This window comes from Macrobrachium rosenbergii, chromosome 57 (genome assembly GCF_040412425.1).
Source record: "Macrobrachium rosenbergii isolate ZJJX-2024 chromosome 57, ASM4041242v1, whole genome shotgun sequence".
Classification (NCBI taxonomy): domain Eukaryota; kingdom Metazoa; phylum Arthropoda; class Malacostraca; order Decapoda; family Palaemonidae; genus Macrobrachium; species Macrobrachium rosenbergii.
This window is the reverse complement of record NC_089797.1, coordinates 12,450,134-12,471,689: the sequence shown is the minus strand read 5'-3', so window position 1 is coordinate 12,471,689 and position 21,556 is coordinate 12,450,134. Positions and strand designations below refer to the sequence as shown.

Below are 21,556 nucleotides of genomic sequence, written 5' to 3'. Positions count from 1 at the left end.
GACAAGTCACGCCCACTGTAAAGGCGTGCAGTGGAGTATGAGATTCCTTCCCCTGTTCCTTGTAAGAAGAGCAAGGATTCAGCACGCCCGTTGTGTAGTCATTGGGACACCCCAGAACAATTCTCTTCATCTTCTTCGAATGATGATCGTAATTTGGCGCCGAAGAGCCTTGTGGCATGGAGACGTTCTTCGTCAAATAAAGAAACGACTGCATCAGGAGTTGTGCACCCAGTGCCTTCATCTGTACAATCAGCGCCCGAGCGGCCAGCAACTAGTGTTGTAGCGCCCAAGCTCCCGGTTGTGGTTGAGCGCCCGCTGGCACCCGTTCTCCAACAGATTTCGTCTCTGACTCCCGTCTCGACAGCACCCATTGGCGCCCGCTCCTCCACCGCTTCTTAGTAGTGGCGTCTCGGATGTTGCTCCTCCGCCAGTTGACCCGATTCAGAGCAAACTGGATAATATTCTCAGTTTGCTTCAGAAGGCTCATCCTATGGCTCAGACGACAGTGGACTTATTGCTTTCTCCTGTCTCTTCTGAGGAAGTTGTTCGAGAACAAGATGCTCCTTCATTGGCGTACTCTGCGCTGTTGAGATTCCTGCTAGCAACTTATCCTAGCTTCTTTTCACCAGCTACTCCCTCCGTTCCTGCTTCAACCTTCTTTATGGAAGCCCCCTCAGTCGGTCCTTTGAAATTACCAAAATTAGTTCTTTCCTTTTCAGCAAAGAAGGCACTGGATGAAGTAGAAGGATGGTTTTCTGAGAAGAGGGAACAAGGCAAAGCAGTTTTTTGTTTCCCTCCTTCCAAATTGTCCAGGTCGAGCTACAGGTTTTATGCGACCGGAGAAGCTCCTTCCCTGGGAGTCTCTGCCTCCTCTCAGGGAGACTTCTCCAGCCTTATCGACTCGGCTAGGAGATCAGCTTTCTCCTCAGCCAAAATTATGTTCTCGGCCTCAGAGGTGTTCGAAGTGATGAGCTTCCTTGACTGGGCGGTGGGCGCTTTGGCGCGCAAACTTAGAGAGTGCTCTTTGTTACCTCAAGAAATCTTGTCGGATATCTTGGGAGTACTTTCCTGTATTGACAGGGGCATTCGCGATAGTACGCAGGAGTTAGCCAGTCTGTACGCCATGGGTATTCTTAAGAAGAGGGAGCTTTGGTGCTCCTTTACTTCGAAAGGCGTCACTCCGTCTCAGAGATCGGCCCTCCTATTCTCCCCCTTGGACAAGACGTATCTTTTTCCATAGGCTACAGTACTGGACATCACCTCTGACCTGCAGAGAAAGAACACTCAGGACCTGCTCTCCCAATCTACAAGATGCCCCAAGGATTCTTCGACTCTTCCTCCTAGATCTTCGTCTCCGCCACAACTGCAACCTACTCCCTTTCGGAGCTCCTGTTCTAGATCCCAGACTAGGACAAGGACTTACACCCATTTCCCACAGCATTCCATCAAAAAGTCCTCTTCCAAGTCTTACTCCAAGAAATGAAAACTTAGTCCTCCATACTCAGGTAGCAGCGCGGCTCCTTCAGTTTTGGGAACGGTGGGGACAAAAGGGAGCGGAATCTTGGATAGTGTCTGTCCTGAAAGAGGGCTACACTATCCCCTTTTTGAACATACCTCCTCTAATCCTCTTACACCCGAAAGTGGGCAGGGCACGTCGCCATAACCAAAACAAACTAGCGTGACCCGCAATTTCAAAATTTTGAGCTGCTGGTTAAAAGAAACTAAAAGCTATGTAATTACTGGGTAAGTATATATAAAACTTTATTTTATTATAAAAATGTCATTTTCATATAAGTAACTTACCAAGTAATTACACAGCTATATTTCCCGTTCACACAGCAGCTTAAATTTTAAAAATTGCAGTAGCACTTCTATTGTTTTTGTGTAGGTGTCTACCCCGCCCGCTATCAGGGAACAATAGGAAAAACAAAGCAGAAAAACTCACTTCTTTTCTGCTGGCCTTTGACATCACATCGAATGTTTGCAGCAGCCTTTGTTGATTTATTTCATCGGTATTTTGGGTCTATCCTTCCAGGATTCAGTGAAATATTCACATATTTGTGTAGCCTTCAAGCTTGTTAGCTTAGCTTAGATTCTTTTATAAGTAATTTTGTGATTTACCGTGTTGGACTCCAGTTCCTCCAGCATTAGGTATTGTCAGGAGGGTTGTAAGACCAGGTTAACAAAAGCCACTTATGATTCTCACATGATATGTTCGAAAGAGCTAACTTGTGATGAGTGTAAAGATTGGGACGATAAGCAGTGGAAGGTGTTGAAATCCCACATAGATAAGCTTGATAGGAAGAGGAAGGCGGCCTCTAGGGCCGAAAGTAGGGCTCATAGCCTAGAACCTACACCTAAACCTAGAGTTGTAGGTGATCTTGCTGTACCATCTACTCCCGTGCCTAGCTCCCATGCTTCCGACCCCGATGCCATTGCCAGTCTCGAGTGCAGGTTTGACCGTAAGTTTGATTTAGTGGTGAGTACAGTGGCTGAATTAGGGGCGTCCCTAAAAGTCCTCATGGACAAGTGAGTAGTGTTGTGCCAGTGCAAGTGGAGGAGGTGGCTAAGGTCCCTGTCATACTTCCCTGAACCTAAGAGGAGACATACCGGAGGCCCAAAGGAGGCCAGTGGGGTTTGCCCACGGGTGGTTGCCCCCTCTTCGAACCTGTCGCACACGCCCTGGTTATGACAGAGCCATTGGAAACACATCTCGGGAAGTGCGCATCAGTTATCTTCAGACTCCTAGAATTCCAGTCCCAACAAGAAGTGCCATTGGCATTTTCCAGGTGAGTCTCACCCCTTGAAGAGACATATGGACGATGTGGACAGCTCTTTGCCTCTCCCTCGCAAGTGTTTTAAGGATCCTCCTCTCAGTCTACAACTGTCCTGCCGTGCTTGGCGCAGTCCTGAATACCTTTCACCCGAGTGTTCTTTTTAGGAGCACCAGTATTTGGTGCCCAAACGCCCCATCGTCAAGAAACACACTTTGTCTTCGTTCAGGTGCCCACATGAGCGCCCAACGTCTTCTGAGTGCCTAGCGCCAGTTCCAGTCTCTGAGCACCCATCACCAGCTCCCGAGTGCACACTGCCAGCCTCCGAGTGCCCGGCGCCAGCCAGGCGCCTGACTCCCTCTTTGCTAGCTTCAAGTTCTTCTGCGCCTGTGGTAGAAGATCCATCATTGGTGCCCATCAAGCAACAGTTGGCTGACATTCTGGGTTTGCTCCATAAAGCTCTGGTTGTGACCAAAGCTTCTAAGGACTTGTCTTTGTCCCCGGTTTCTTCAACTGATGAGGATTTAGTGCAAGAGCCAGCCCCTTCAGCTTATGCATCTCTGCTGTGATATTTCCTGGCGACTTTTCCGTTGTACTTCCAGCCAGCGGCTCCAGCCTCGCCTGCCTTGACTTTCCTTATGAGAAATGAAGCTGATGTCAGCGCTTGTCTTCCTAAGATGGTTCTCTCCTCCTCTTCGAGGAAAGCACTCAAAAAGGTCTGTGACTGGCTCTCGGTGAAGAGAGAGCAGTGTAAGGCTGCCTCTGCTTTTCTGCTTTCAAGGTTGACAGAGAGGAGATACCTATCATACGCTACAGGGGAAGCTCTGTCCTTGGGAGGTGCTGCCTCTTCCAAGGGAGACTTCTTGGGTGTTACTGACTCAGCACGCTGCTTGGCCTTCTCGTCAGCGAAAGTGATGTTTGCTTCCACGGAGCTGGATCATCTTGTGAAGAATATATTAGAAGTTTTCAAAGTGTTGACTTTTCTCGACTAGACAGTTGGGGGCCTCGGTAAGAAAATAGAGGACTGCACTGATTTGACAGGAGACTTCACTACAGACTGGCGCACTGTTGTGCATAGACAAAGCCATTAGAGACGGCTCCCTAGAGCTTGCGGCACTTTTCTCGCTGGGGGTTCTCAAAAAGAGAGAAGTGTGGTACTCCTTCAGTACTAAAGGAGTAACTTCTATACAGAAGTCTGCTTTATTATACCTTTATTTTTTCTTCAGTCCATGGTCAAGGAAATAGCCACAGACCTCCCGAAAAAGTATACCCAGGACCTGTGGGCCCGGTCTTCTAAGCACCCTAAAGAGCCTCCTTCTTTTGGCTTTAAGTCAATTTTTCCACTTCAGCAACAGCCTTTCATGGGAGTAGACAGGCTTTTTCTCCTAAGCCCCACTCCAAGGTTTGTTTCTCGGCCAGGTCAATCAAGAGGACTTCCACCAGACCTTCGTCCAAGAAATGAGACGACAGTCCTTCGTGCACCAGTGGGAGCCAAACTTCTCCTTTTCTGGGAGAGGTGGAGTGCCAGAGGAGCAGAGCCTTAGACAGTCAAGAAGGAGGGCTACTCAGTACCATTCAAGGAGTATCCCCTGCTAATATCCATGCCAATCACATTGATGGCTTACTCCAAATGTTCCGAGAGGCATGCGGCTCTTTCAGAGGAAGTGTCATCCCTTCTCAGGAAGAGAGCCATAGAGGAGGTAGAGGATTGCTCAACAAAAGGTTTTTACAACCTTCTTTTTGTAGTCCCCAGGTCTTCGGGGGTTGGAAACCTGTCCTCGATGTCAGCACTCTGAACTTCTTTGTCCAGAAGACAAAGTTCAAAATGGAGGTGAACTGGTCAGTATTATCATCCATTCACCAGGGTGATTGGATGATTACTCTCGATATGCAAGACACTTATTTCTATGTCCCTGTTCAGCCAGACTCCAGGAAGTATCTCAGGTTTGTCTTCAAGGACAGTCTTTCAATTTTGGGCCCTGTGTTTTGGCCTCTCTACAGCTCCTAAGTTTTTACTCGCATGCTAGCCCTCTCGTGAAGTGGCTACATCTCCTGGCATCAAAGTATGCCTGTACCTGGATGACTGGCTCCTTTGATCACCGTCACAGGAGAAGTGCATGAAGGACCTACAGAGGACCCTTTTCCTCGCCCAAGAGCTAGGAATTTGATCAATCTGTAGAAGTCACAGCAGACTCCAACTAAGGAGCCTTTATTTGAGGATGAGGATGAACTCTCTTGAGTTTTCGGGATTTTCTGTCCCCCAAGAGAATCGAATTCTGTCTACAGACAGTCCATAGTTTTCTTTCCCTCCTGTCTTGTTTGGCAAATCGGTGGATGAGTCTTTTAGGAACTGTCGCCTCCATCGAAGTTTGTAAAACTAGGCAGACTACATATGAGAGTCCTTCAGTTCTTCCTAAGAGCAAATTGGAACAAGCTAACACAACCAGACTCTTTGGTGTTCCCCATATCAACAGAGATCAAGTCAGACCTGCGATGGTGGACATCTGAAGAAAGACTTTCGGAGGGAAAGTCGCTGTGCCTTGTGAGCCCTGAACTAGACTTCTTTTCAGACGCCTCAGATCTGGGTTGGGGAGCCCTTCTGGGGAACATGGAAGCTCCCAGGACGTGGTCTCCAGAACAACAGAACCTGCACATCAATGTCAAGGAATTGACAACCATTCATTTAGGTCTCATTTCTTTTTTGGAAACGGTCACCAACAAAACAGTAGTGGTGCTCTTGTGTAGACAACACCACTGCTCTTTCCTACATCAGGAAACAAGATGGGACCCATTCCTTCTCCCTCTGCAAAGCGACGAAAGAACTTTTCATTTGGGTGGACCAAAATCGAGTGAAACTGGTCACAAGTTTCATTCAAGGGAAGATAAATGTGTTGGCAGACGAACTGGGTCATCACAAATGGGTCCTCCCCACAGAGTGGACCTTGGACCCCATGGTCTGCAATGACCTTTAGAAACTGGGGGGCAAACCAACATTGGATCTATTTGCCACATAAGGAATCATCACCTTCCTCTCTTGTTCTCTGGTCCTGGACCATCTGGGATGGGCAACAGACACCATGCTTCTAAAATGGGCAGATCTAGACCTATACTCATTCCCGCCGTTCAGCATGGTAAGGTAAGTACTCAACATATTTCAATCTCATCACAACCACAACCTGACAATGACCCTGGAAGCTCTGTTTTGGCCTCTCAAAGAGTGGTTCCTGGACCTCCTGAGACTCTTAGTGGACTTACCAAGACTGCTTCCGCAAAATCCACATCTACTCAAACAGCCCCATTCTGGAGGTTCCACCAAGGACTATACTCTAGCTCTGACAGGCTTCAGACTGTCTGGAGACTCATCAGAGTGAAGGGATTTTCAAGATCAGCAGTGGAGGGTGTTGTAAGATGTAGACGTCAGTCTTCTTGCCAAGTCTACCAGTCTAAATGGGAGTCGCCTGAAGATGATGTAGCAGACATAACATCTCGTCTTCTGAAACCTCTGTAGTTCAGTTAGTGGACTGCCAGAAGTGGAGGAAAGGGTCCTTTGCCCTGTTGGGGCCCTATGGTATTACCTAGACAGAACTGAGAAAATCAGAGGCCCTTCCAGCAGTCTCTGGTGCTCTGTCAATAATCCCTCTCAACCCCTATCTAAGAACACATTGTCGTTCTTCCTTAGGGACCTGATTACCAAGGCTCATTCACAGATCCAGGAGGATGTCCTGCCTACCTTTAAGGTGAAAGCACATGACATTAGAGCATTCACCACCTTGTTTGCTTTCAAACATATGTCGCTCTCTGCAATTCTTGAGTCTACTTGCTGGAAGTGTAAGTTCATATTCGTGACACACTATTTAAAAGAGATAGAAACAGTGTTTGTACTTTGTCAGTGGCTGGCATGATATTGGGGGAAGAAGCATAGGAAGCATTCCTTTTATCCTTGATTTCGTTGCCTTGAAGTAGGGTGTCGAGTCATTGGGGATCCTGGGGGTTACTTTGTACCTGGAGTGCCCACCAGTTTTTTAGTGGATGGGTGGTGGTTTTTAATTTTCACTGTAAGTGACATCGTTGTCTGTTGTTTTTTGCGCCTGGGGCAAGGGCATCTTTTTTTATGCTTTATGAGCAGTCGGAATTGTCCTTCGCTCCAAAGCTCCACTTAAAAGTAGAAGTGTCTCGCAGCTATTCCGCCACGCTACTACAGGTCAAGATGAGCACCAACCAGAGGCAGTAATTACCCGCAGTAGCTCTCTTACCAGGTAAGGAAACATCAAGCATTGTATCAATGCTAGCAAATTGTCTATTTCAAATTCATTTTCATGACTGCATGTTTTGAAGTAGAATATGTCCTTGAATCCCACCTCCCATCAATGTGGGATTCAGCTGTGTAATTACTTGGTAAGTTACTTATATGAAAATGTTATTTTCATGATAAAATTAAGTTTCATATATAGTTACCAAGTAATTACAGATGGGAGCCCTCCGTCCTCCCCTCTCATGGACATAAGGGCACTAAAGAAGTGAGTTTTTCTGCTCTGTTGTTCCTATTTTTCCCCAATAATGGGCAGGGTAGTCACCAACACAAAAACAATAGAAGTGCTACCACAATTTTTAAAATTAAGCTGTGTAATTACTTGGTAATTATATATGAAACTTATTTCATCATGAAAATAACATATTAGGTTTGGAAGCTTGAGTCTGTATGGGGCTTTAGTGAAGTTTTTCAAATTTTCTTTTCAAAGTATTGGCATAGACATTGCCAATATGCCATGGGAGAAAAGTCAGTTCCTTGAGCTTCAAAGACAGAGATAGCATGAATCTATGAGACTAATGCAAAGAATGACAGATTTTTCCACTGTAGAAGGAACCAGAGAAAATCTTGCTATTTAGGGAACAGTGTCAGGGACTGGATCAATACTTGTCCCCTTCACACCACCCACAGGAGTTCCACTTATCCTGGTTTCCACCAGGATAATACTCATGTCATAACTTGGAGATAGCTTTGGCTGTTGCCTCCAAAAACACTTATGGAAAATCCTGAAGTGTGAATATCCAGTCTTTAGATTCAAGTATAACCTGAGGAAGTGTGGTTGGTGCTGGAGTTCCTCTAAGCTTGGGAGCTTCCTGGGTAGTTCTGCCAGTAGGAAATGCACTCCATATACCACTTATGATCTGACCAGAGATGATTTGTAAATGCTGTGTTAAGATTCCTGGATTTTACAATCTTGTCCATGACTTTTCTAATTTTCACAAATGGAGGAAATAAGTCAGCTTTCAGATTGTGTCTGGGATGCATGAAGGCACCTATCTTCCAGGCTTGAGAAATTGGCTGGGCTGAGCAACTAATTTGCATCTTGTCTGGACTGGTTGCAAACAAATCTTTCATTAAGGTTTCCCACAGTTGCCATGCCTTGTGGATACCTGGCTGCATCAACCATTGTGAAGGGACAACCTTGGCCTTAGTGCCCAGGCTGTCTGAGCAGTAAAGGCCAAGGAATTTCGCCTTTGGTCTGCTGCGCTGCTATTCATAGAAACCCATTGATCATATAGGTAGTTCACTCTTCCCAGTCCTATGAGCTTGATTTTGTTTTTTATATAGAAATTCATTAAACATGTAGTTACTCCCTTCCATCCCCTTGAACTTTCTTTTCTTTTATTCATAGAAACCCATTGGTCATATAGGCAGTTCTTCCATTCCCATGAAACTCATTTTTCTCTTGCTATCTATATAGGTAGTTCCATCCTCTAAGCCCCACAAGTTTGCGAAAATATTACTCATAATAGAGATTCCCTCATCCCATCCTCACTTTTCTGTTTTTCATAGAAACCTACGAATCAGTTATAGAGTTCCCTCCTTTTATCCCCACAAGCTTGCTTTTCTTTTTCTAGAGAGACCCAGAAACCCATATATCACATAGGGAGTTCTGTCTTCCCAGCCTCATCAGCGCAGTATTCTTTTCTAACTCATAGATGCCCATTGATTGTTTAGGAGTTTCCCCTTCCTTGCTCATGAGCATAATTTTTTATATATATAGAAATCCATTAGTTGTATAGAGAGTTCCTCCTCTCACAAGCTTGCTTTTCCTTTTTTTTCTTTTTATAGAACCACTTAAATATTCAAAAAGTTACCTCCTGCCAGCCCTACAAGCTGGGATTTCTTCTTTTTCATAGAAACCCATTATATATTCAGGAAGTTACCTTCCAGCCTGGTGAATCACAGGGAGTTCCTCCTCCCATCCCCATAAGCTTGGTGTTTTTTCACAGAAACCTGTTAATCTTATAAAAAGGTCCCTTCTCATAGCTCCACAAGCTTGGCTTTTTTCATCGAAGCTGATGAATTATATAGGAAAGTCCCTCATCCTATTCCCAAACCTTGTATAGAGTTTCTTTGTGTAAGTGGGCCTTAATCAATGCTCAGCCTGTGGTAGCTGTGAACTGTTACATTGCAGGGTACCCTTGTTAGAGGTGGCTGGCATTTCCAAAAATTGTTAAGAGGGGAAACTGTACTCGAACATGCTGATAATGTTGAAATGGAACTTGTGTAGTGTGTTTGATCAGTCTGAGATAACAGATCTGAAAATTTAGAACTTCCCTACTACCAGTTTCTCAGTGTGATGTTCTTATAAATCTCCAACACATTTGTACTTTTAAAAAAGTAAGTTTTACATATACAGATTACCAGTTGTCCTTTAATTTCTTAATTAGATGAAACTTCATATACTTAGGATTTAGTTCTTATGCTGTTCATAATACTTTTTCAATTAGAAACAGAAATCAATGCAGCCTAGAGATTTAAGTGAAGAGGAACGGATTGCTGAAATTAAAGCTAAGCGAAAAAGGAGAGTCTTGAAATCTTCAGTTGGTTCTCCGTCACTGGAGGAAAATCTTGGGATTTGTACTCCAAAACATCAGTCTGTAGATACTGAGGTGAGTGTATAAAACATTGATTTTAGAGAGCCACTTAAATTTAATATTGAAAAAATTAGATGGTAATTAAAGTGAACAGGTTGAAGGAAAAGATGATTGAAAGCTAAAAAAGTAACTTTCCCCTCAGTTTATTTACAGGGCTGAAAATTATGATTTCTTTAATAGCATTTATAGCATTCTTGTTTACTATTCTCATTACTAATTGCAATTGATAAGAACTTAAGGCCAACTTTGATTTGTTATATTTTTCTTGTATGTGGATTACTTCTTAGGAGGATGTAAATTCGCCATTATTTGGGATCAGTCATCTCTTGACACCTAAACAGCAAATGGCAAGGCAGTCTGGTTGCGGTGTGGAGACCTCCTCAGCAGAAAGTGATTTAGATGCAAGTTTCACTACTCCATTGTCAAAGAGACTTTATAAGAGGTATAGATACTTCATAGTTGGTTTTAGATTTTCTAAGATTGTTAATGTCTAGCTCATTTGAAATTTGAAAGTGTTCAAGTTGTCCTAAGCTATCTGACATGGATCATTATCATTACCTTGAATAATTTTATGTCGGCTATTCCTTTTAAAGTTAGATGTGAAATGAGTTCTCTTATCCTCTGTCTTGTTCTTGTGCAATTCCTGCCTGAGTTAGATGTGAAATGAGTTCTCTTCTCATCCTAAGTCTTGTTCTTGTGCAATTTTAAGATGAGCAAAAGGATGCATTGATTTATTTGATCTTACTTGACCGATACTATAAATATATCTGAAGGTAATGTTTTCAAACATAGTAGTGGATATGATAGTGGCAGTTAAATACAGTAGATAATTTTTTAATCTTAGTTATATATAACTGTATTTTTATTATGTATATTTCGTTATTTTGCAGTATTTTAAATTATAGATGCTGTGAGCAGTATAGGACTGCTACCCAGTTTGGACCCATATTGTAGTGAAAGTGGATACAATGATGGATGGTATAAGAATTTTGTATATATACCTATATAAAATTTCTGACTTACATCCAGATCAAATCCAGTTCTCTCAAATGAAATGCATACAGGTACCTTCAACTTATAATATTCTTCGCTAACTTTATTAAAATTAACCCTCTAACGCCGAGCCTCTATTTACAAAAGTGTCTGTCGTATGTCGGCGGCGTTTGGGAGTTGGCGCTGAAGCGGAAAAAAAGTTTTTTTCAAAAAATCACAGCACGCTTAGTTTTTAAGATTAACAGTTCATTTTTGGCTCCTTTTTTTGTCATTGCCTGAAGTTTAGCATGCAACCATCAGAAATGAAAAAAAATATCATATATAAATATTGAAATATATGACAGCACAAAAAAAATTTCATATATAATTGTATACAAATCGCACTGTGAGCAAAACGGTTAAAGCTAACGAGTTTTTTTTTTTTTTTGTATTGTACACTAAATTGCAATGATTTTGGTATATAACAAATTGTAAAACGATCAAAGCAACACAGAGAAAATATTATCACAAAATGATGCATGAATTCGTAACGTGCGGACGTAAAAAAAAGTTTTTTTTAAAAATTCACCATAAATCTAAATATTGTGCTAGAGACTTCCCGTATGTTGAAAAATGAAGGTCATTGATTGAATATTACTAGACTGTAAGTATTTTAGCTTACAATTGCAGTTTTCGACCATTTCGGTCGAGTTAAAGTTGACCGAAGGTAGAATTTTTTCTATTTATCGTGATTTATATGAAAATATTTCAAAACTGATAAAAGCTACAACCATGGGTTATTTTTTGTTGTATTCTACAGGAAATTGCACACATTTTCATATATAAAACTTTATGTAACGACTAATATAAAATGGTGCAAACATTACGACAACGTGACGAAAGAATTTCCGAAATGTTTGGCCGAGTTACCGCACGGACGTAAGGAAAGTTTTTTTCAAAAATTCACCATAAATCGAAATATTGTGCTAGAGACTTCCAATTAATTGCAAAATGAAGATAAATGATTGAATATTACTAGAATGTAAGAGTTTTAGCTTACAAATGCGTTTTTCGACCATTTCGGTCGAGTTAAATTTGACCGAAGGTTGAAATTTTGGCACTTAATTGAGATTTATATGAAAATATTTCAAAATTGATAAAAGCTACAACTATGAGTTATTTTCTGTTGTATTCTACATGAAATTGTGCACATTTTCATATATAAGTTTATGTAACGACTAATGTTAAACGGTGCAAACATTACGACAACGTGACGAAAGAATTTCTGGCGCGGACGTAAGGAAAAAGTTTTTTTCAAAAATTCACCATAAATCGAAATATTGTGCTAGAGACTTCCAATTTGTTCCCAAATGAAGGTAAATGATTGAATATTACTAGAATGTAAGAGTTTTAGCTTACAATTGCGTTTATTTACCATTTCGGTCAAATGAAAGTTGACTGAAGGTTGAAATTTTGGCACTTATCGTGATTTATATGAAAATATTTCCAAACTGATAAAAGCTACAACCATGGGTTGTTTTTTGTTGTATTTTACATGAAATTGCACACATTTTCATATATAAAACCTTAAGTAACGGCTAATATAAAACGATGCAAAAATTACGACAAAATGATGAAAGAATTTCTGAAATTTTCGGCCGAGTTACCGCGCGGACGTAAGGAAAAAGTCTTTTTCAAAAATTCACCATAAATCGAAATAGTGTGCTAGAGACTTCCAATTTGTTGCAAAATGAAGGTAAGTGATTGAATATTACTAGAATGTAAGAGTTTTAGCTTACAATTTCATTTTTTTACCATTTCGGTTGAGTCAAAGTTGACCGAAGGTTGAAATTTTTTGTAGTCTACATACGGTATGTCCACTCGGCACCCAACAGACAATTTTAGTCGACGTACAATACGTCCAGTCGGCGTTTAAGGGTTAATTACTTTACTTCTTACATTTTGCACTGATCATTCCTTCCTGTATTTCCCCCTTATCAAGGGGCTTAGGGACCACAACTACCTGCATTAAGTGAAAATCTGCTTTTATTTGGTATTCCCCTATAAAAATGCTTATAACTGCTTATTTTAATAATTCAGACACCAAATATACCTTAAACTATTGTACTAAAACCTGTGAATATAATTTTAAAGTTGTCTTACAACATTACCTTTAACCTCTTTTGGAAGGGTAACATACATACATTTTTACATATGGCTTTGTGGTGGGGTCCGGGTAACATACATACGTGTTCAAGATTTCGCACCATACATTTTGAATGAAAATTGCGGGAAAAGTGATCAGATCACTTCCATGGGCCATAAATGAGTTCTGGCAACTCATACACAGCCAGTCTAGTAGCTCAGTAGAGGAGAGAGGGATATCAGTTTGACTTGAGATGTCATGGGAGAATGTACTGCTGCTCCCCCGCCCAAGACATCTCATGGAGCATGTTGTAGTTGTAACGAACAAATTTTCTATCCAGTTTCTATATGAATATATAGAAAGTTTGCCTGCAATATCAAGTGCACTAAAATGGTATGACAAATGAAAACGAAATGAAATAGTTCATTAATCTGCGGACTATGTTTCAGGGAATGGCATTCAAAAGAATAACTTTTTTCCCCCACCCTTTTTATGTTTCATGCTTATAATCTTTAGGATATAAAAATGCAAAGTAAATTCATTCATCTCTTCATATTCTACATTAATTATTATCATATCTTTATACAAAAATCAATATCTTTCGATCTCCCTCTCCGCCTTTGCAGCGTCTAGGTTTCCCTGGACCCAGTACCGTAATTCTTGGACTGACATTCCCAGGTCTTTTCCTGCCTGCATGTAGAACTTAAAGTCCTCATTGTGTTGGGCTCTTGCAGTTGACATTTTGACAAATTTATTTTGTAGGACCCTCTAAAGTTAAAGGAATTTGGATTGAAAAATAAATGGGATCAGGAGCCGACTTTGGTAGGGGATAGCCTGAATGGCTAAATTGAAGGAATATACTTTATCTCTTGCACGGCCTCAGCTGGTTATTACGGGGACAGTAGGTCTGTTGTCTCGTAAGACTTAGAACTTATTTCGTCGCAGCAGACGTAGAATTTGCTTCATCAAGAAGGACGTCATGTAGGACGTGGATGGATGTCACGAAAGACGTGGAATTTGAGGACGTCACGAAGGACTTGGAATTTGAGGACGTCATAGAGGACGTGGATGGACATCATGAGGGACATGGAACTTGAGGACGTCACGGAAGACATGGATGGATGTCACGAAGGGCATGGAGTTGGAGGACATCACAGAGGATGTGGATGGACATCACAAAGAACGTGGAATTTCAGGACGTCACGGAGGACATGGATGGACATCACGAAGGATGTGGAATTGAGTATGTCACGGAGGACGTGGATGGATGTCATGAGGGACGTGGGATTTGAGGGCGTCATGGAGGACGTGGATGGACGTCACAAAGGACGTGGATGGACATCACGGGCGACGGATGGACATCACGGCGGGCGTGGATGGACATCACGAAGGCGACGGATGGACATCACGGCGACGTGGATGGACATCACGAAGGACGTGGATGGACATCACGAAGGACGTGGATGGACATCACGAAGGACGTGGATGGACATCACGAAGGACGTGGATGGACATCACGAAGGACGTGGATGGACATCACGAAGGACGTGGATGGACATCACGAAGGACGTGGATGGACATCACGAAGGACGTGGATGGACATCACGAAGGACATGGAAGGACGTGGATGGACGTCACGAAGGATGTGGATGGATGTCACAAAGGACGTGGAATTTGAGGACGTGGATGGACGTCGTGAGGGATGTGGAATTGAGGATGTGGATGGACGTTACGAAGGACGTGGGATTTGAGGACGTCACGGAGGATGTGGATGGACGTCACGAGGGACGTGGAATTGAGGACGTCACAAAGGACAGAATTTGAGGACGTCACGGAGGACGTGGGATTTGAGGACGTCATGGAGGACGTGAGATTTGAGGACGTCACGAAGGATGTGGGATTTGAGGACATCACAAAGGACGTGGGATTTGAGGACATCACAGAGGACGTGGAATTGGATTTGTCCCGTAGGACTTGGAAATTGGATTCGTCCCATAGGACTTGGAAATTCTGTCTCGTAGGACATGGAATTTGGATTTGTCCCGTAGGACTTGGAAATTGGATTCGTCCCGTAGGACTTGGAAATTCCGTCTCGTAGAACATGGAATTTGGATTTGTCCTGTAGGACTTGGAAATTGGATTCGTCCCGTAGGACTTGGAAATTCCGTCTCATAGAACATGAAATTTGGATTTGTCCTGTAGGACTTGGAAATTGGATTCGTCCCGTAGGACTGGGAAATTCTGTCTCGTAGGATGTGGAATTTGGATTTGTCCCGTAGGACTTGGAAATTGGATTCATCCCATAGGACTTGGAAATTCCTTCTCGTAGAACATGGAATTTGGATTTGTCCCGTAGGACTTGGAAATTGGATTCGTCCCGTAGGACTTGGAAATTCGGTCTCGTAGAACATGGAATTTGGATTTGTCCTGTAGGACTTGAATTTGGATTTGTCATGTAGGACTTGAATTTGGATTTGTCCAGTAGGACTTGGAAATTGGATTCATCTCATAGGACTTGGAAATTCTGTCTTGTAGGATGTGGAATTTGGATTTAAAAAAATTTTTTTTGCTGAGAGTATCCCAAGTATGGACAAAGTTACAGGGCCAAATTACTCTAGCAATGAATGAAGAATTGGGTAGGCACGCGGGGAGTTGGGGGGGTGGGGGTGAAGGTCGTCTGACTCTAGGTTGATGCGAGTTATTTTTAGACACTGGTTGAATGAACCCTTTTGTTTACAAACACTGTCTGGGCTTTCCTGACTGCAGGGAAATACCCGGGATAGGCGGATACAGGTAGTCGTCGACTTACGACGGCATTAGGTTCCGACAGAGCGGTCGGAAGTCGATCTCGTCGTAAGTCGACCAACCACATATGTACATGTATTCTGTACCTACGTATATTATCCATCATATCTCCTAAGTATGACTAGCCTACATATACATTTTATATTATCCAAAAAATGTGCATGTATAGTACCTATTTTTACGTTTAGCATATGAAATCTTATCATGCTTGAACTCCTTGATTAATACTTACTTTTATTACTGTATTTAACATTTTTATTGTAGGCATTCAAACCATCTGTCTGGTCTGTTTACATTTTCTTATCCGCCATTTGCATCGCCAATCGCTACACGTATGACGATTATTTACTTTTGTTTATTTATAGGTTTGAATTAAATACATATCGTATTTGACGGCGTATAAGATGCACTTTTTTAAAAAAATGGCCTAAAAAATCCCCCTGCATCCTATGTACATAATGTAGGCTCAAAATTTAAGAATTTTGGCCGAAATTATACATGAAACGTCACGTAGTTGTTGTAGCCTAGCGTAAAATTCGGTGTTATCCTAATAACCTATTAAAAAACAAAGTTTATTATAATTATATTTATCATTATCACACTTACCATCACCGCAATTACTACTGCTAGTATTATAATCAATATCTACGTTGTTATTATTGATATTTTCATTAAAATGTTAATATCATTATCGTCGTCTACAGCGGATCGCCGCATTCCACATTTATAGATATAAACAGTACGTGTGCTGCCACCTATTGGTGATTATCTCGAGAGCTTTACGGATAACAAGGCTTCGTTCAGTTGGTAGTTGGCAATTCCTGCTAACATTCTTTTTACGCATAACAACATGGCTTCGATCAATTGGTGGTTGACAATTCCTGCTACCATTCTCTTTAGGCACAATAACAAGGCTTCGTTGAGTTCATACTTCGTAACTCGTGCTAGCATTCTCTTTTAAGAATAATAACATGGCTTTGTTCAGTTGCTCACGAGACTCGAGCCGTTACATAGGAAACATTTTTATTTATTGAATTTTACCCCTTGATCGCATACTTTTATATTATTTAATGGATATATATAACATATATTACCGTAGGTAACATCTTTATTAATGTTTTTGTTGATTCTGGCGGTAAGAAACGATGTTTACAAATGAATGTGTTGCGATCTATTGGTAAACCTATGAGGTAGCTTTCAGCAGCAGACAAAACATTCGATCGTAGTAAATGGCTGATTGTATAATACATATTTTGATAAATATAAATATGGTAAATAACCTCTTTATTAATGTTTTTGTTGATTCTGTTGGTAAGAAACAATATGCATATGATAACCTAATACTACAGTTTTTACTTACCAAAATCATATGAGCATAGGCTAGGAAACCTTATTTTTTTTTTTTCCCTCAATGTCCTGCTGAAATTGTGGTGCGTCCTATGCAGACATGCGTATTATAAGCCATCAAATACGGTAATTTGTTATTACATTTATTTGCAAAAAATAGAAATAGAAAATACATTACAAAAATATGAATCTTTTACCATTTTCAAACGACACAAACACACAATGCTGCCGAAAGCTGAGCATCTCTCGGATATGAGCGCTGCGGTAGCGGGAAAAAGTATCGTCGCGCTACACTCGACGTATTTTAGCAAAATATAAAATTAAATATTATTATATATTATTATATTGTCGTAGCCGTCGAAAGTCGGTCAGTCGTAAGTCGCATAGGTCGTAAGTCGACGACTACCTGTACTGGTAAAATAACCTTGTAATTCTTGCCTAGAAGCGAGTTTAAATTTCGCTTTCCTAACACTTGAACTTAGTTTCAGCTAACCTGAGAGAGAGAGTATTTCAGCAATGCAAACTGATTTTGTCTTGTCCCACTTGGGAGTTCGGAACTGCTGTTTCCATTTCTCCAGGGTTATTTCGTAGGCTTTCGTGATGACCCTACGAACTTCAACCATGTCGCCTCTGACTGTTCTCCAGTGAGCGGAGGGCTGCCTTAGCTTTTCCTTCCAAGTGCTTGGCAAGCACTAAGGCCCTCTCTGTTTCAATGGTGTTGTAGTTTTTAAAGAACACCTCTGTTTCCTCCAACCATGCTTCCAGCTCTTCCTCAATCCACTTGGGGACTAGGGAATTAATGCTTGAGATCGGAGCATTTGGTGCAGCAGGTGTGGGGTTAGAGGCTTGTTGGATCGCCATAGCTTCAGCACTTTCTTTTCGAGCCTCCTCCAGCTCGAGCTCCTTTTCTTTGAGAACTAGCTCACTCTCCTTGAGAGCTAGGTCTCTTGGTGTCTTAGCCTCTCCGCAGTTCCTCTGAGCTTCTCTTTCTTCTCGTTCCAGCTGGAGTATGTCATCCAGCTGTTCTTTCACCCACGGAGTGAGTTCCCGTCCTGTGTAACCTGCATCCTTGCCCATGTTCATGAGAGCTTGGCGCTGTGCTAATGACATGGTTATAGTCTCTTAGGATGACTAGGAGAGATGGACTGTGACAGTGGGGAAGTGTCCCGTAATTCGGTGGCACTTCAGTGGCGTGGCACATTTTCAATAAGGTGGCACTGTGGTTGAGTGTGCCGTGCAAAGGTCACAATGATGGAGCGATCCTGAAGGAATAATGATCCTTATGGGTGGATACGCTGGTAAAGTGGAAGTGATCTTGAAGGAGCAAAGGTCCTTATGGGCGGATATACTGTTGTTGGCACTCTGTATCTCAGGTACAGGTGCAGTGGCTTATATATGAGGACTGTGTCTTGGTGGCGCTAGGGTGCCGGTGTGTTCTGGGGAACAGCACTAAGAGGCAGTGCAACCAACTCCACTGAAGGAAATGGAATTTCATTCAGCAAGTGAACGATGAGAGGTGGAACTGGGTGCGCAGGAGAGAAACAACTGATGGTTACTGGAGACGTCGATCAAGTGATACAACAATCGATGATTTAAAATTTAAGAAAAGGAGCACTCAACTTTTCTGACTGAATTATTGGTGCTGATATGCAGAATCGAATGATTTAACTTGAAATATCAGTAATGCCTCTACTTTACTTAGAACATTAAATGTAAATTTGAACTGGATATGACTGTCTTTGAAATGTGGGAATGAGACAATGGAAGGCGCATGCGCTGAGCTGCTAGAGGTTGTCACACACATTTTAACATCACGAATTTTTGAACTACACTTCACTAACGCAGGAATTGTACACTTCCTCTGCCGTAACTGTTTTTGGACAACACACTTAGCTAGCTGTTCATGGCTAACACATGCAATAAATCCCTGGCAAAACACTTCCTAATTCCTAACTATTAGTCGTCTGGCATCACAACACAGCTGCTATTCTTCTCACAACACAAAATTTCACAGGCACTTATTCTGCATTGCTAACTTAAGAACTTTTTTGGGCTCTTGCCTTTATCCTTACGATATTCTAACTAAAATTTATGCTGCTTATCATTTCTTTTTTTTTAAGACACTTCTTCCCTATCTGTTCCCAACGTATCTTTAATTTTACAACAATTATAATACCCCTTACCTTGTTATCTTTGGCTTCGGTTCTGTCACCCTTATATTTTTGCCTTGTGAATAATGGAATTAAATTATTTATGAATTATATCATTCCTAGTCTAGTAAGAGCGAAGCTAGCATTACTAGTTGACTAGGATCGTTGGCAAGATCGCCACTGATATATTCTGAGGCCGGTTGGAAGAATGAAAATGGATTTTTTGTCAACTGCCTTAAGGGCCAACACATAGCACTCAGAATATAAGCGATAAATGTAATGAATAAACTGACTTTCCTTGATATCACATCTAAGCAAACAGAGAAGTGGAGGTCGCCTTTTTAAAATACAGTAAATACTTTAAACTGAATTTATTTATAAATGGAGCAATCAGAAAATTAATATGAAAGGACTGACTGAGCAAGCACATACAATGTGCAATAAAAGCTAGACAATGCATAGCAAATAACTGAATCTGAAAGGGCTACAGCCTGGAAACAGTTTGACATGCAAAATGAATTTCTGCTGTTGAAACTGGGTGAATGATTTTGGGTAGTTCTAGCAACTGTTTGCAAAGGGGGAACTGTGCCCAGCGCCCCTTGACCATTTAATCAGAAGACTCTTGTACGTGGCAGGATAGCAGTTAAACGTCTAGGGAAATTTTGGTCCACAAGGGCAGGGGCAGACCCCTTGAAGAGCCAGATAACAGGATTCTGGAAGAGAATTCCAGGTTAGCATTCAAATCAAATGACTTTCTCTTACATGAAATTACGTATGCACAATGGAGGAATTGATCAATTAGATTTGATTAGCACATGGTAACACTGTGGTGGGAATGCTCTAATTATTACCACTGAACTAATTTAATTTGAGCTTGGGATGAGTCATGAGGGCCAAATGTGTGTGCTAGGCTGATTGGAAGCAATGGGGCTATGTTTTAGGAGAATGAAAAGTTGGAAATAATGAAAATGGAGAGAAATTCATGAGAAGAAAAAGAATCTGGCATTAATTGCAACTTCAAGATATACCTTACTGCATCTGTGCATGGAGCTCGCTTGCAAAAGATGAATTTCTGCCACAGAAGTCTTGAAACCTTGCCAGTGTAAAGGTAAGAGAGACTGCACCAACTGGGTGCTTTTGCGGTCCGCGACGGAGTGAGCAATGAGGTCACAATCTCCTCTCATTCGAGTTCTAGGGTTGGGCACAAGGACATCAGTCAATCTGGAAGAGGCAATCACAGCTTGCACCAAGGTCGAAAAACAATAGGCCTTCTAGCTAAGTCTCTTAAGGGTCAGCATAGCAGCCCAATTACAGTCGTGACTGGTCTTTCTGTTCCTAAAGGCTTTCTCCCCGCCCCAAAAAAAAAAAAAAAAATCGCGATGCTGGGGCTAAGAGGTCTGTATGGTCCCCCAAATCAGGCGATATGGGGGTAGGCCTACATAAGTTCAGCCCCCCCTTGTGGAGTCTCCTCCAGCCACCATTAAGTTTGATTTCCTAGCTAATGGGCTGAAGGGACGAATTTTATAAATATGTGAAAATATATATATATATTACTGTATTATGTGTCTGTATATCATGCATACATATAAGTCCCTTATTTTTATCATTTTCAGTACCGGTAACTAGTTTCTACTTACCATTCACTGTCCAATGACTGTTTTCTATCTCTTTTTTTCTATTTCAGTGACTATTTTCTGTTGCAGACTCCCTTTCCAATTACTGTTTTCTATTCCATATTCCCATTCCAAGGACTGAATACTTTCTATTTCTCTTTTCCCCCCTCCCAGGGGCTCCCAATGACTCAGTGACCCCCAATGACTTTCAATAACTCCCAATGACTTTCAATTACTAAATGACTTTCATTGACTCAATAACTCCCAGTGATTTCAGTGACTCTCAATGACTCCCAATAATTCCCAGTGACTTTCAATGGCTCCCAGTGACTCTCAATGACTCCCAGTGACTTTCAGTGATGTTCAATGACTCAGTGACTCCCCAATGACTTTTAGTGACACTCAATGGCTCCCAATGACTCTCAGTGACAGATGAAATTGAGAGAGGGAGATCCTCTCCTTTCACTTTACGCTTCCTCCTTAAATTCATGGAACTTATCTCTAATTTTATCGTGGAAAATTCACTAATTCACAGATTTTTTCGTAGAGCAATATTCACTAATTACTGTATTTTCATTTTATTTCCATGACTGAATACATTTTTTTATGATAAAAAAATATTTACTAATTTTCAAATGTTAATATTAATGTAAACACAGCAAAATACCCATAAAATGTTAAAATAAACCCTCAAAATCACAAAGCAGCTTACTACATTAACATACCCCAGCTCAACCCCCTCAGCTCTCTCTCTCTCTCTCTCTCTCTCTCTCTCTCTCTCTCTCTCTCTCTCTCTCTCTCTCTCTCTCTCTCTCTCTCTCTCTCTCAGTATACATATCC

The 21,556-nt window shown here is 41.6% G+C and overlaps 1 protein-coding gene across 2 annotated transcripts in view; it reads left to right on the top strand.

Annotated features, from left to right (window-relative positions):
• MCPH1 (Microcephalin) overlaps positions 1-21,556 on the top strand; it is a 56,608-nt gene that overhangs the window by 11,042 nt on the left and 24,010 nt on the right. For both annotated transcript variants that reach the window (XM_067101729.1, XM_067101728.1), the window contains exons 5-6: positions 9,537-9,698; positions 9,971-10,125. In XM_067101729.1, the coding sequence (XP_066957830.1) occupies positions 9,537-9,698; positions 9,971-10,125 (317 nt within the window). The remainder of the gene's footprint in view (positions 1-9,536; positions 9,699-9,970; positions 10,126-21,556) is intronic.